The 16318-nt window shown below is 43.6% G+C and overlaps 1 protein-coding gene across 2 annotated transcripts in view; it reads left to right on the forward strand.

Annotated features, from left to right (window-relative positions):
• The window catches only part of efna5b (ephrin-A5b), a 101214-nt gene extending 89671 nt beyond the window's left edge, over positions 1-11543 (forward strand). Inside the window, exons 3-5 of one of the 2 annotated variants that reach the window (XM_056418227.1) lie at positions 3552-3617; positions 3991-4071; positions 6936-11543. In XM_056418227.1, the coding sequence (XP_056274202.1) occupies positions 3552-3617; positions 3991-4071; positions 6936-7066 (278 nt within the window). In that variant the 3' untranslated portion in view covers positions 7067-11543. The remainder of the gene's footprint in view (positions 1-3551; positions 3618-3990; positions 4072-6935) is intronic. The other variant, XM_056418228.1, reaches the window with a different exon arrangement.
• Positions 11544-16318: the final 4775 nt, after the last annotated feature.

Below are 16318 nucleotides of genomic sequence, written 5' to 3' on the forward strand. Positions count from 1 at the left end.
ATGTCATCTTGTGTATTTAGCCAGCGTAAACTTTGCTTTTTAGCTCCCCTTCGCTCGCGGACGCGTCGGTTTCTCGTGTCCTCGCGCGCGGAACGTGCCGCCGAGTCTTTCACCGGAAGGCAACGGAAATGTGTTTTTCCAGATAACATTACAGTTGCAACAAAGCCGGGCTCGGGCTGTGATTGAAACAACGCCGCGCCTAAGCCGCACTGAGCCCACCTGTTTGTTCGTCCGTAATTGGATTCTGCTTCATTCCATTTGCCTTAATGCGGATGCATAATGCAGTGGAGTGGAGGGGGCCACCAAGGGGACACGACTCGGGAGGAGTAACCCGACCTCGCCCCCCCCCCAACTCTGGGACATCTTTTCCAGGGGGCCGCTGTCCTTCAAAAGCAGCCGCTTGCTCCGGCTGGATGGATTGATGGTCGAGGGCTGGCGGCCCGATGGGGGGACCAGAATAGCGGGCGTTGATGTTCCGGCCTGCAAGAACAATAAGCCGGCCATCGGCAGCTTGTTAATCCAGAATAAACGGGAGCTGGCCGCGGACGGTTCGACGGAGGGATCCTCATCAAACGCGCCGAGTGCGAAGCGCCGCGACCGGAAAGGGAATGTCGAGCTGGAGCGTCGTCTTTTTCCTTTGTCGTGGAGAATGTACAACAACGCGCCTCAGTCACCGGCTGCGTGCCGACGCAATGGAGCACGAGCCGTTTCGGGAAAACACGGAAATAATGAATCCCAGTGTAATTCAATTGGCTGAAAGCTACTTTGACCACGGCCGCCCACCGCGATACATACGTGCCATCGTGCACCTTATGTCTCGTGATTCAGACAAATCTTTAAACGGCTTCACTGACTGTCATCATGACAGAGACTCTCCACTCCCACTTGCGTTTTTGCCATTTCCATCGAGGGGGGGGGGGGCATACTTCTCTCGTGATCAGCTGCATCTGCTAAGTGGCTGGTGTCGATGGCTGTGACTTAGCTCTGCCGCCGACAATGATGAAGATAAGACATCTGGTGTGTGTGTGTGTGTGTGTGTGTGTACATGGCCATAACACATTGAATATGGCAGCATTAAGTATAGTGTTGAAGAAAAAGCGTAGAGCAATAAAAAGAGACATAAATTGTGTGAGCACTGGTATAAATATGAGGTGAGCGACTGCGGTCAAGGTTCATTAGCATGTCATAGGGCCTCTCTCTCTCTCTCTCTCTGAGCTGTGAAAAAAGAAGGAAGAAGAAGCGTGCGATCTCAAGCCACCTCTCGGGTACTCTAGACACGTGACTAAGAAACAGCTGATGAAGCTAACGACATTAAAACGGCGACTGCGATGTCGAGAGGGGCGGAGAGGGAGCTCGATGAGCTCGACGAGCTTCAGGGTCGGGAGAGCGATTGAAAGAGTATGCAGTTTGATGAAAAACTGGCATCTTGAAATGGAAATGGAATAGATTTCCATTTCTTCTGACCCTTTTCCATAGTTATTCATCAATAACTCTTTTCATGAACATATCCCCTGGCTACAGAGACAGTTCACTGCCCTTTCAACTGCCTGGGACATCGATTGTAGCATACGGACTTTTGTGAACGTGGAAAATTCTGAATATATATTCAAAAAATCTGGGAGTTCTGAATGTGCATTTAAGAGGACGCGGAGCAACGCTTCCAGGTGGATATAAAAAATGTGCATCCTGTGTGCGCACGTGCACACGCCGGTCGAGAGGGATCGCCGTGAAAAAGAAATACTAAATAATAAAAGACGATGAAGGCGATGTCAGGAGAGCTTTGATGAACGGATAACGGCCGCGCTGACGGACGAGAGGAGAGGGCGACACAGCTGGGAGAGAGGGAGGGGAGGGGAGCGCTGAGGTAAAGGTTCACGAGAGAGCAGCTGGCAGATCCCAAATGGTCAACTTTGGGAAATGCATCACTGCGTCTTTGGGTATTTAGAAAAGCGCGATAGAAGTCTGAATTATTACCTTCGCATTGAAAATGCCAAAGGTAATGTTTTAATCGCCGTGTATTTGTATGCGTGTTTTTCGCATAAGTAAAAAAGTATTAAACCGAATCGCATGAAATTTGGTGGGATGATTGGTTATTATCCGGGGAACATTTGATCAGATTTTGGGATCGATCGGGTCAAAGGTCAAGGTCATGAAAAGGTCAAAATCTTCTTTTTACCATAGTGCGGTCAATTTTTATTCAATTGGCATGCAACTAATGCCAACATGTTCATAATTCAATGCCCAATCTTGTGATATGCGAAGGTATGCGCTCTACCAAGTGCCCGTTCTAGTTATTATTGCATCAGCTGTGGAATGGTTCATAAAATGCTGCCCGCAGGACATCTTAGCGGACAGTGTGGTCTCACTGAGACGCGGTTTTGCTTTCAGTAGCGTTAAGATAGCACAATAGTGGCAAATGCTAAATATTCTTCATTTGATATGAGGCCCTGACGCAGGACAACAGCGGGTATATTTTTAAACTACTGTACCTTCCCGTGATGGATGCTGGCATGACGCTCCCACCATGCTCCAACTGACATGTGTTTGACCCCTCTCCCCATCTACAGGAGAAAACACCTGGTGCCTCACCACAACACCATTAGTGGTCAGCCACACACGCACACACACACACACACACACTCGCACACACTCTCCACATGAGATATTTTTAGGGGATGTGATAGAGCCACTGTGATAGCTAACGCTCAGAGATTCACACCCGACAGGAAGGGATCCATTTCCTGACAGCGACCGCAAAAAAACCATCCACACACACCCGGCTCGTACATCCCGGAACGCCGCCGCGTCCCTCGAGGTTTTTTAACCCTCCTGTTACCTTTATATTTACTGACATATTTTACCCTTGGGGTCAATTTGACCCCAGCAATTAAAACCTCCAGAAAATTATTAGAATTAATATTGTTTCCCAAGTTTAAGTGTGAGGTACTTTATGTTTGTTTGTTGACTACCTAAATAGCCCTCTAAATATATAAAAAAGTTGATATTTCTTATATGTTTGACAGTGAAAAACAGCCTGGGGTCAAATTGACCCCAAAGAACACCGACGTTAAACATTGAATGGGGTCAAATTGACCCTCAAGGTAACAGGAGGGTTAAGAGGAGGAAATGCATGAATGTACATACACGTGAAATATTAGCACAACAAGAAATCTCAAATGTTCTTGATCCTTACTCGGCTGCTGCCAGTTGTAGGATCTAAAACGCGCCAATTATACTCGGCAAAGCACGCCACTTCCCCCCCGGAGACATTTCACAAGCACATCTGTAAATACTTTCTGGCTATAATTTCACAAAGACCATGACTAACCCCACACAATCCACTTAAGAGTCAACATCAGCATCTGACATTTTCTGAGTAAACTACCTCCGTTTGAACTGACTCTACTTGGAGGATTTATTAATTCTTAAAAATCTATTGACGCAGACCTTTTCATACGAAGGGCGAACACAGTCAGTGACTTGGTGTATGAGTGCCGCTACACGTGGTGTTATTATATTAACACCCTCTTTGTTTCATTGTTCTTTCTCAGCCTCCACCATTGCTGAGAACGGGAGGAAAACGTGCCTGAAGCTCAAAGTTTTCGTCCGACCATCAAGTAAGTGTTCGGCTCGTTGACGTCCACGTGGTGGATTGGAAATCTAAACAGTTTACGTCTGCTTCTCCGGTTACCTCACTTCCTCCTCGATTACCTTTTTGCTCGCTGCCCCCTTTCATTTATCACCAAAAGAAGAAGAAGAAGAAGGACAAAAAAATGCTTGACCTGTTAAGAATTATTGCCCCCGAAAACATCAAATGAAATCCAGGTCACTTCATACTTCATCTGAATGTTGCCGTGAGCTTTGTCGCTTGGGATGTTTGATTTGTAGGGCTTAGAGGAGGGGGGGGGGGGGGGTTGGGGGTTCAAATGTCACTAACCTATTTGGCATCAACCTCTAATGATCTCTCATTCTCCCTATGTTCTGTTATAGACAGCTGTGTGAAAACTATAGGCGTACATGACCGCGTTTTTGACGTAAACGACAAAGTAGACAATACATTAGAACCACGAGGTTAGTATGGCTTCCTCTTACATCTGTCCCCGTGTCTCCTGCTGCCTCGTTGCCTGTTCCTTTGATGCTGTTGTCTGACCTGTCCTTCCACGTCTCTGCCTGGTGCTCCTCCTCTTCCACTGACTCTCCTCCGGATGTTGTGTCATGCCACTGTCGCTTGCACCTTAACATAATGGTCTGCATTGCATTGCATGTGGATCTGTATGTACTGCGTATGTAGTGTACATAAATAATTACATATATATGTGTGTATATATATATATGTGTGTGTATGTATACATATACAGGACTGTCTCAGAAAATTAGAATATTGTGATAAAGTTCTTTATTTTCTGTAATGCAATTAAAAAAACAAAAATGTCATGCATTCTGGATTCATTACAAATCAACTGAAATATTGCAAGCCTTTTATTCTTTTAATATTGCTGATTATGGCTTACAGCTTAAGAAAACTCTAAAATCCTATCTCATAAAATTTTAATATTTCCTCAGACCAAGTAAAAAAAAAGATTTATAACAGCTGAGTGTTTGTCAAGGCTCAGGAAACCCTTGCAGGTGTTTCGAGTTAATTAGACAATTCAAGTGATTTGTTTAATACCCTACTAGTATACTTTTTCATGATATTCTAATATTTAGAGATAGGATATTTGAGTTTTCTTAAGCTGTAAGCCATAATCAGCAATATTAAAAGAATAAAAGGCTTGCAATATTTCAGTTGATTTGTAATGAATCCAGAATGCATGACATTTTTGTTTTTTGAATTGCATTACAGAAAATAAAGAACTTCATCACAATATTCTAATTTTCTGAGACAGTCCTGTATATATATATATATGTGTGTGTATGTATGTATGTATATACACTACCGTTCAAAAGTTTGGGGTCATCCAGACAATTTTGTGTCTTCCATGAAAACTCACTTTTATTTATCAAATAAATTGAAAATTGAATAGAAAATATAGTCAAGACATTGACAAGGTTAGAAATAATGATTAATATTTGAAGTATTAACTTTGTTCTTCAAACTTCAAGCTCAAAGGAAGGCCAGTTGTATAGCTTATATCACCAGCATAACTGTTTTCAGCTGTGCTAACATAATTGCACAAGGGTTTTCTAATCAGACATTAGTCTTCTAAGGCGATTAGCAAACACAATGTACCATTAGAACACTGGAGTGATAGTTGATGGAAATGGGCCTCGATACACCTCTGGAGATATTTCATTAGAAACCAGACGTTTCCACCTAGAAGAGTCATTTACCACATTAACAATGCAAAGTGTGTATTTTTGATTAATGTTATCTTTATTGAAAAAACAGTGCTTTTCTTTGAAAAATAAAGACATTTCTAAGTGACCCCAAACTTTTGAACGGTAGTGTATATATATATATACATACACACACATGTATATATATGTATATATATATATATGTGTGTGTATGTATATATATATATATGTGTGTGTCTATATATGTATATATATGTGTATGTTTATACATGTTTTTGTGTGTATATATATATATATGTGTATATATATACAGTATGTGTATATTTATATATATATATGTGTGTATGTATATATATATATATACATACACACACATGTATATATATGTATATATATATACACACAAAAACATGTATATACATACACATATATATATATATACACGCACATATATATATGTATATTTATGTCACATTCGTGGGGTGTGTCAGCTTACAATAATTGTGATGCTCTTACAGATGTGCATGTTTACAAACCTTTCCCTTCCAGCTGCATGTTGTGCTCCATAACGTCGGTCTTGTTTTTTTTGTTTTTTTTACGAGAATCATTGGGCGCCAATACATCAGTCACTTGAATGATAATTAAATCCTATATAAAGAATGCCGTGTCTAAAAAAAATTCTAAATCTCCACATGTTCTGTCTCTCTCCTCACTGAGTTGCCGCGTGGCTCTGTCGTATTGATTATATCGCGTGCAGCATTTATACGTCTTCATGCACGAGTCTCACCCGGCCGCGGCACTGAAACACTCCCCACCGCCCACACGCCGATGTCTCATTCCCATCAGCGGCAGCTCACTCTTAAGATCTGGAACAACACGAATCAACTTTTTAAATATCGGGCCGTCTAAAAAACCCTGTTCATGGATATAATACATTTGGAAAAGTTTGCTCTATCACAATTTGAAATTGTTCACTGTGATGAAACGGACATTTAAATTGGACCCACGCGCACATATGTACACACGAGCCCAGATCCTGGGACCTTGGTGGTGCCCATCTGCCTCTCTCTCTCTCCATGCCTGACTGTCTCTCGGCCTGTTTGCTGCCTCTTTGCCTGCCTGCATCTCTGATGGCTGCCTCTCAACCTCGCATGCTTCCTCTGGCTCACTCCCCGATTACGCTCTCCACAGGAGGGAAATTAAAACGTTCATCCGTCATCTACCACACACACACACACACACACACACACCTGTATAGTTATGTAACTGCCGGCCCTCTAATGTGTCAGCTGTCCCTTGCTGTGCACGGTTCAGCTACTTTCCCGTGATGCCGAGGGCGCATTGCTGATCAGAGACAGGCACTTCACCTGGCAGTTGAATTCTAAATGTTCCCAACGAGGCGTGACAAAGCATCCCGACTTTAAGGATATGAGCCCAAACGCCTCGGCGACACACGGACGTCTCCTCTGTCTCTGTTCACTTTGAAATATGAATCCCGGCTATGTGACAGAGCCTTAAATATAGGATTCTAAATATATATGCATGCGGTGGTGTTTTGTGGCTGGTGACAGTGTTGCAAAAAAAGATCCGTTTGTGCCATGAATAACGATCCCTTGTTTCCTTTCCTTGTCCCGCAGACGATACCAGCCACGAGCCGGCTGAGCCTTCCCGAAGCGACGAGACGAGCGCCGCGCCGCACCTGCAGAACACGAGTCGGCTCCCGGCGTTGTTGTTGCTGGTCTGCCTATCGGCGCTCTTCACTTTATAGCGCCTCCCTCTGTCCGCGGAGGGCGTTTACACCTAGCGTGGCCTGAAGCTGCCCGAGGCCGCACAGGGAAGTGGCGGGATTTTTTGCGTGGAGCGTGTTTGCCTGATCGGGGCGTCAAGGAACCCTCTATTTTTTTCAGAAGTATATTTCAGTGGTCTTTTCTCCGTCTGTGAGTGAAACAAGTTGATGTTGGAAGTGGGAGAGACAGTTCCCCCCCTCTTAAACTTTCAACTAAGATGCCAAATCCCGTTTTTTGACACTTAGTGATTCTTGTTTTCCGGTGACTTTTGACATCCCTTTACATCATGTTTTTATGTCATTGCAGCACTGATGTTTACCCACACACACACACACACACACGGACACACACAAGAGTCAAACACACGACATTGAACAACACAAACAGTCTATAGCAGTATATTTTTTTTTACAGTGGTATACAGTAGCAGCAGTAGAACAGTGAAGATAATAGCTCTTAGAAAGAACTGTACATACACAAATGAAAAGCTTGTCCCGAGACCTCTCAAGAAGCCTTTTCCGGAAAAAAATGTCGTGATCAACTTCTGCTCGGCTAAAGGGAGCAGATGACTTTTTAACGCCTCCATTTTTCAAGGGAAGTGAAGTGCAAAGCTAAAAAAAAATGAAGGTGTAAGAAAAGTTTTAAGCAGATCAGACCAAAGCACTGAGAAACACGTACACGGCCCGCCGCACCTTAGCCCGCTGATCTCCAGCCGGCCTCGGTTTGCAAGACAGCGCCCCGCTTCCTCTTGAATACAGAGTGTGTGTTTAGGTGAATAAGCCGCCGCCGGCTCGAGCGAGTGCGTGCGTAAAGCCGATATGGAAACGCGAGGCATCTTTTTCTTCCCGCCCCCTCCTCGAGAGCGCGCCACGACCAGCTCGATAAAACACCTCTCAAGCACATTCGCTTCACTCACCGACACCGCTAAATTGAAACTTTCTCACCAGACACTTTGCTATTGAGATCGGGGATCAATACCTTCTTTTTTTAAAGTTGATCACACAATTTCACAGCAATAGTCACAGTCATTTTATGCAATGTTTACTGAGCAGGGCTGCAATTGTCCTCTCCGTTCCATTGGACTGTTAGTCGATGTTAACGCTCCCATAAGCATTTGCATTCGCGGCTTTCGTTTCAGTTATATTGATTGTTTAAGTGATTGTTTCAACAACAAAAACGAAACAAAAGATTTGCGGATTAATTGGAGACTTTATTTTCTTCTTAACTTTTAGATTATTTCACTTTCTTTTGCCAAATTGCATCCCCAAAACAACGTCTCTGACACTATCGCCTTTGCATTTTTGCATACTTTCTGAAATCCACTTCAATAAGAACAATAAACAGATGTCATGGGAAAGTGTTCGACACTTTAATTCACACGTACTTTTTCTAAACCACAGCTTTCACGCGTCCAGTATTAGTTAGCCGGTCATCAGTGTAGTGCAGCGTGTACAGGACTTATAGCTTCAGTTAGTTGAAACCTCGTAGTGCGAATGGAGACGGTATCCATTCAGTTTAAGGCAATGCACAGCTCTATTTAGTCTGGCCAGGTTTATCTTAGCACTTACATGAAAAATAAATTCACTGTTTCCTTTTAATGACATTCGGCATCCTTCAGCTCCCATGGATGCCCATGGTGCGTTCGCATAACGACGGCTATTCTGTCTCTTTTCAAACGAAAGAAGAGGGACTTTGGGACGGATAGAGAAATGAACTCCCTCTTTTTTTAGAGACAGTTTTTTTTGTTTTTTTTGCATGACAAATATGCACCAGCTGGTTTGGAAAGAGAGAAATAGAGCAAGAAAAAGAGAGCGGCAGCGCAATTGCGTGTCCGCCGTCAGCTCCTCGTGTTACAGGTTTAAGTGACTCTTTAATGAGGTTCAAAATGACAGGCATGTGGACCCCATGTTGTGGCAAGGGGAGTTATTCCTGGTATTAAAAATAGATGGCGGAAGGCTTGGGGGGTCTCGGGAGGGGGGTGTAGATTTCCTTCATGAGGAGGGCGGGGGGGGGGGGGGGGTTAAAGCACCAATGACCTCCCAGTTTGAGAGAACTGGTCCGTGAGGGAGATTTTAAGGGAGGGACGCACAACGAGATGGAAGGACACGGGAGGTAGCCGAAGATGGCGTGACTAGAGTGCCTATCAAAACAAGACCACGCTACTGACACAACCGCCGCCCGACGACAAACTTATTGTTCAGTGTCATTCTTGCTCAAAAAGCGTGCACTCTTTTGTTTTTTTTCCCGCTTTCTTTTTTTATCTGTGTGGTTTTTGTTGTTGTTGTGTTTGTTCCCAGAAAGACTGCCTTTGCCTTTCATGTCTTTTCTTTCCGCGCCACGGTAATAACAATGCTATGACAGCAGTATAGCAGCTCAGCTATGGGGGGCAATAGGAGCCGAGGATATTTAATGAGGTACTAATTTTCTGGAGAACACTACAAGGGAATGAGCGCCGCATAAGATTCAGAATCGACTCTCGTCAGCAGATTAACACTCGACTTTTATCAGATACCAGCTTCAATTGTACTCTCTTATACCAATACTACTCAATTCGTCATTATGGCTATTATTACCATGGTTTATTCTGTACACACTTTGACCTGGGAAACGAGGATCAACTTAAAAAAGTGGATACTGTGTATCCTGAGGTAGTCGACCATAGAACAAGTAGTCTTAGGTTAGTATCTGTTTTGTACCTTTCTGGAGGACAAAAGAAAGAAAGAAAGAAGAAAAAAAAAACGAGATCATTGTTAAAACTGTATAATTATTATTATGATGATGATGATTATGGCTATTATTATTAGGAAAACCTTCTTGATGTAAATAGTGTTTGATATTAAAGTATTAATTTGGTTCGTATGTCTTTTCTAAAAAAACGAATGCGGTATCACCTCTGGGTTTTCCGGAGTGCGTGCCGTCCTCAAACAACGCGTTGTGTGCTTTGGCCCTCAGCGCCTAAAGGAAACGCCGAGCTCATACGCTGGGGACACCTGTGGGAGCTGTGCATTCGTGTGCCGAAGGCTGGACAGTAGCCAATCGAGTGGCTCACCTGTTACATGTTTCAAACCAGTCACCAACGTCACATCTCTTCATCAGGATCCTGCCTTGGAAAGTAACACTTTGGACTTTATGGACGGCTTATTTGTACTTTTTTTTTTTTCTTCTTTTTTTGTTGCCTTCAGCCTTTTGAAAGCATGTTGGTCAGCTCAAAGATCTGCCATGAGTGGTACTGTTTTGCTTTTTAATGGGAGGATCTCGCCGGTTTCATTATGTGGCATGCGCATGAACTTTGATGACATGTATTTTTAAAAAAACAGGAAAAGAAAATTCTACAAAAAAAGTTTCAAAAAGAACGTTTCTCTTTTTCTTTTGCTCTTTTTTTCTTTTTTCCTTTCGAGTCGTGTTAAGATTTTCGGATCACTTTTGATGTGTGTTTTTGCATCCCCATTTGAGTGATGTCATTAGAGCTGTGTAGTGACAGATGACAAATGTACATAACACAAACCATTGTTGTGAAGTTACAGTGTGGGTCGGCCATTTTGTAGTTCAAAAGCAACTCCTTTTTTCTTTCTTTCTCTCTTTTGTTCCCTTCTCAGAAGAATGACTCTTTCTGTACCCATCTACTGAATTTATCCCATGTAGTTGCAGTTTGTCTCCTCTTGACTATTCATCCTCTTTCTGCTCTCCCGAGAGGAGGCGTTTTTGGGAGTGTACACATCCGTGTGTGAAGAAAACAATGTTTGAGACCTTTTGAGTTTATTGTGTGTGTGTGTGTGTGTCTCATTTACTGTTGCCGCAGTGAATGGGAAGCGGCAACCCTCTTTGGCAACGAAGAGTGTTTCCCATGCCTTAGCCCTCCAGCCTCTGCCCTGGCAGCCCCGTCTGTGTACAAGACGCTTTCTGCCATTGTGCTTTTACACGGGACGGCTGCTGCTGGCGTCGACGAGGCGACGAACGGGGCCCTTCACTCCCTTTTTAACGAACCCCTGAATCGCTCGTCCCCCACGGTAGACGCTGGCCCTGGGCGCAGTTCACGGATTAGTGCAACCCCCCTTTTCCACCTGATGCTGAACCGGGTTGTCAGCGGGGTAAAGCCCACCATCGATCCAGGACCTGGATCGATGGTAGGCCCCCCCCCCCTCCTCCACCCCCCACCCTCCACCCTCCACCCTCCACCTCTTGCCGATGAGCCACTTCATGTCATGCGCCTGTCCCGTCCCATTCCTCGTGTGCTTGTATAACCTCCGCCACACCACCTGCTGTTCTCTCACTTTTGAAACCCCAGCTCCCACTTTGTCATCCGTGGGGGGACGGGGGGGACGGGGGATATTTCCAACCTTGCTCTTTTACAGTATATCGCCAACGACAACTAAATTTGACAAAAAAAATGATCTGTATTTGTATATACACGTGTCTGAACTATGAGTAATACAATAAAACAGAAACACATTGCTTTAATCGTTGTGCTGCTCTTTCTGCTCTTCCCGAAACCCGTTTACTGTGGGATGAAAGTCAAACTGGCGTGCGCCGCAATCACTGATGACCTCGAGTTCAATCAGGAGAGACGGGTATTTAGAGTTTAACGATCATTTATTACAATAGTATATTGCAATAGGGCAAAGTCTTTTTGGTGCTTTCTGGTGCTTCTAAATACAAGGCTAACTGATCACGATTGGGTATGTATACGGCATTACACATCCTTACCGTCATGCAGCAGGTGAACCTACATCTCTCACTCAGTTAGAATCATGTCTCATGTGCCAGATGGAATACACACACACACACATACTTATGTATCGCCTCATCAGTGCCTCTGCATAGCCGTCTACGCCGGACTGAGAGGAAAAGCATCCGTCAGGATCACAATAAGACCTTAAACCTCCTTTCACTTCAGTGGGGCACTAATGAGGACACCTAATAACCTTCTGCTGGACCCCATCAGCGCCATTTAGCTTCACCCTCCATTATCTCTGGTAATTAGACTGAGTGCCAGCAAGTCCCGAGGGCCACATGGGTAGGGGGGGAGGCCTCCCCGATAAGCCAAATGGAGCGATGTCTGTGAGGACGGGTGCAATTTGATTGAAGTTAATACAAACACGACTCTCCATATGGACGGTGCGTATAAATAGATGGATTTAAAGGCATCGCCGTGGGTTACAGTGGAGACCTGGAGCGAAAGGCGTTGATGCAAAAGTCATGAAATCTCACCTAATCGCTCAAATCTTATCTTTTTCTTCAAAGCTGCTACTTTTTTCAGACGCTGAAAAAAAAAAGCTATATTCATGAACACTCTTGACACGATGAGCCAATTGTGTCAAGTTGTGCTTGCGCTATTACCAAAAGGAAGGCTCTGGAGATGCAGGTGTGTGTGTGTGTGTGTGTGTGTGTCTCTATGAAGACCTCTAAAGACAAATCACTGGAGCTCATCATGAAATCTCACGTTGTGATGATTCGCGCGGAGATGTGTCCCAAATGTCCGATTAACCCTCCTCTTACCTTTGGTGTCAATTTGACCCCATTCAATATTTAACGTCTCTAAAAAAATGATGGACATCATGTTTTTTGCTTCATATTTCATGACTTTTCATAATTTATTGGGGACAACTGGGAAAACATAAAATTCACATGATATGTTTTCAATGTCCTGAACACAACTCGTACGCATCGTTGTTCTTTGGGTTTAATTTGATCCCAGGCTGTTTTTCACTGTGTAAAACATATAAGAAATATCAACTTTTTTATTTATTTAAAAGGCTGTTTAGGTAGTCAACAAACAAACAAAGTAACTGACACTTAAATTTGGGAAACAATATTAATTCTAATAATTTTCTGTAGGTTTTAATTGCTGTGGTCAAATTGACCCCGAGGGTAAAAGATGTTAGTACATTTGAAGGTAACAGGAGGGTTAAGCCTCGATCTCAGGCGAGGTCTGCCACCAGCGGTGAGTGTGAGGAGGGCACGGGGACGCCATGGCGTTCGCCTGAAACGCCGTCACCCTCGAGGAGGCGACATGAATGTGCGCCGATTTGCCCGGGCCCCTTGATTCTATTTCTCGTTCCGCCAGTGCAGCTTTTCCGATAGAAGACGTCTTATCTTCTTTTCTTCGCACATCAACAACGCCACCGACCGTCTTGAAGAGGCCACTTCAGCGAAAACGCGTTTTGAAGGCATTCATTCCCACGTCAGCCGGCTCCCTTATTGGCTGGCTGGCGTTTCGTTTCCATGCGAACAATCAGTTTGATTGACAGCTCTGAATGATGTCTTCAGTTAATCGCTCCAGTGGTGTGAAAAGGTCATAAATCACCCAATTAAGTTGCCGCGCTTTATGAATAGATATTTTTTTGGGGGGGGAGGGATATTTAAAATGCCTCCGAGGCATATCAACTTAGTCAACCCCATATTTATTGAGAGGGAGTTGTGGGGGCGGCTGCTTGTGCCAGAAATAACTGATAAGCTGAATGCATTTCCAGTCTCAGTCACACTGTTGAATGTCACTGTGTTGGAAAGTTAGAACCGCATTCAAGGTCAGGATTTGTGATTTACGACAGCTTTGACATGTTTACAGAGCAAGTTCAGAAAGAAAAATTTAAATAATTACAGACGGATCTCGCAATAAAATAGAAAATGCTAGCTGGAGAAACGAAAAGATGTTCTTTCAACAACAACAACAAAAGCCATGGGCACATTGTTTTACAGCAGATTTATCAGCACAAAACACATTTATTTGAAACACCTTGTCCCCGTCAAAAGCAGGCGGAATGTGTCAGCTGTGTTTGATCAATAACCATCAAAATAAAATGCCTAAGTTACATTCATTGCACTTGCAGAGGCGGTACCTCAGAGGAAACGGCGAGATCTCCAGCTTGCAGAATGGGTGAAGCAATTTCTAGAATTTCCACAAAATAAATCGGATAAATGAACTCGACCCTGGAGAGATGTCAGGATGTAAATATCAAAAAAAGAAACATCCTGTGTAAACAATAAAGTGAAACACGCTTGTTCCAAATATTTGGGTAAATAGTCCGCAGTAGGCGACATGTTTTATTTGCATGAGTCTTTTTTAATATTGAATGATGAAGCCCAGCTTCTCTCCACTTGTTTCTCTACAGCACAAAGAGGTAAAGGGTCAGCTCAGGTGCAGGTTAATGCTTTGTGTTTCATCCCGGTCATTTTCTTTTACTGATGCCTCTCACATGTTGACCTTCAGGGCTGAGAGATGAGGGGCTGCAGCCAATCCAGAGGAGGATTACGGGAAGCTGTGACGCCACTACAAACTATCGACTGGAAGGGAATTGAGATGGAGATTGAAAGAGGGCGATGCTGGAAGGTGAGGACCACGTGCACGCGTGTCCCTATGTTTTATGTACTGCGCTTGTCCGTCTAAAGTTGTGATCTCATTTTAAAATCGTCGACGACAATGGAAGACGAAGAGAAAAAAGGTAAGATGTGAACTCCGGTGGGATGTATTGTTATCGCTGTGTCGGCAGTCGGATGCTCTGAAAGCAGCAGTAAGTATTCACACGTGCAGCAGTGAAGGCTTCCTCGTTTGAAGTGACAGCTAATTTCACGGGGCAACGTGGCCCAACAGGTTGAACAGTTTGCCGGTGAGCGCAGGAGGAGTGGGCGGCGGCAAAGAAACACTTTCATTTATCAAGTGTCACATGGTTGCAATAGGATTCACGCGCCACGTTCCCCGTTAAATGTGTTTTTTTTTCTCAATCACATCTATTTAAAGTGTTAATCGAAGAGTTCTACCCACCGATGAAGCCGATATCACTTAATTCTCCGAGTTAAATAATCTTCAGACTCCCTTTAAAAAAAACTTCCCCGAGTGGAGATTAGTTTATTTTTACAGTTACAGGATGTAATTAGAAGCTGGCAATTTAGCGATGCGGGAATCAGATTACCAGAATCAGAATTCTATATCCTGTCTGCTTCCTCCCGCACAGAATGGAGAAGTTATATTTGTGGCATTAACTGCTGTGGAATTTACCAGCTTTGCCGAGGCGAGCGGGCCTCGTCCTCTCCTCAGCAGCTCCTTCCACTCAGAGTAAGTGTGCCATTCAAATGAAAGTATTTCCTGCCAGTGCCCATTGAATGAATGAGGCAAACGCGATGACAGGGATATTACATTGACATGCCAACGCTAGATCACAGAAAGGACTTTGCCCCAGGGTCGTAAATTTGATTCTAATGATTTTGTCATCCTGTTAACACAATAACTTTCAAACCCAGCCTCCCTTTTTTTCCCCATAACCTTTTGATTTATGTTTTTAATTTTTTGAAAGCAAGAAATCGTCTGACACTCGCGCCATTATGATGTTGACGCGATGAAATATTGTCACAATTCATTTCATTTTTCCGGCTTAATTAGTTTACTTTAAAATGCCATCCATCATAACCGCCGAGGGTGAAATGCGGAGAGTACCGAGAGCCGGGGGTGGGAAATTGGCCGGGAGACGATGTCTTACAGTTGACTTCCTGGGAAATAAACGTCGGCTGCATTATTCATGAAGCTCGCCGCGGCTTTAATCTGGTTTTTAATTCGAGACTTTTCCTGCTCTGACAATATTTCACGTCACTCTTTCACAGTTTCTGGGAAGCCTTCATCCGTGCACATGTGTCTTCCGGTGGATTATCACTCCTGCACTTGATAACATCACATTGTATTTCAAATGAGAACGCAGCGATCAGATTGGCAGACGTCTTATGTTCCATTTTTTCTCTAATCCAGGTACAAATATTGAAGGTGCAGTCTGTAATGAGACAAAAACAATTATCTGACGGCAACGCTTCCAATTTGTCAATATAAAATGTACAGAACATTTTGATCTGCAGTTAAATAATATTCCATTTACATTTAATGACAGAGACAAACTCATTCTAATGTACTTTTAAAGCTAAACGATGCCTTTCAGTATTCTTAGAATTAAGCCCTGATCGTCCTATTTCATAAAAATGTGCCCTTCCTTTAATTGTAAATTTAATACAACAGAATATCTTGGTACAGCCTGACAGTTAAAGTAAGCTGAATGCAGTATACATATGTAATGCAACACATAATCACACTTTACCTCGGAGGACATGAGACAATGCTGTTGGTAATCCTCGATTCAGACGGTTGACGTTGCGAATATCTACAAGATTCTCATCTTATCTTCACCAGACACCTGGAGGCTCAACAAATAAGGCACGCCGACCACATACTACATGTATGGTGATATTCACTTCTT

This window comes from Pseudoliparis swirei, chromosome 7, assembly GCF_029220125.1.
Source record: "Pseudoliparis swirei isolate HS2019 ecotype Mariana Trench chromosome 7, NWPU_hadal_v1, whole genome shotgun sequence".
Taxonomy (NCBI): Eukaryota; Metazoa; Chordata; class Actinopteri; order Perciformes; family Liparidae; genus Pseudoliparis; species Pseudoliparis swirei.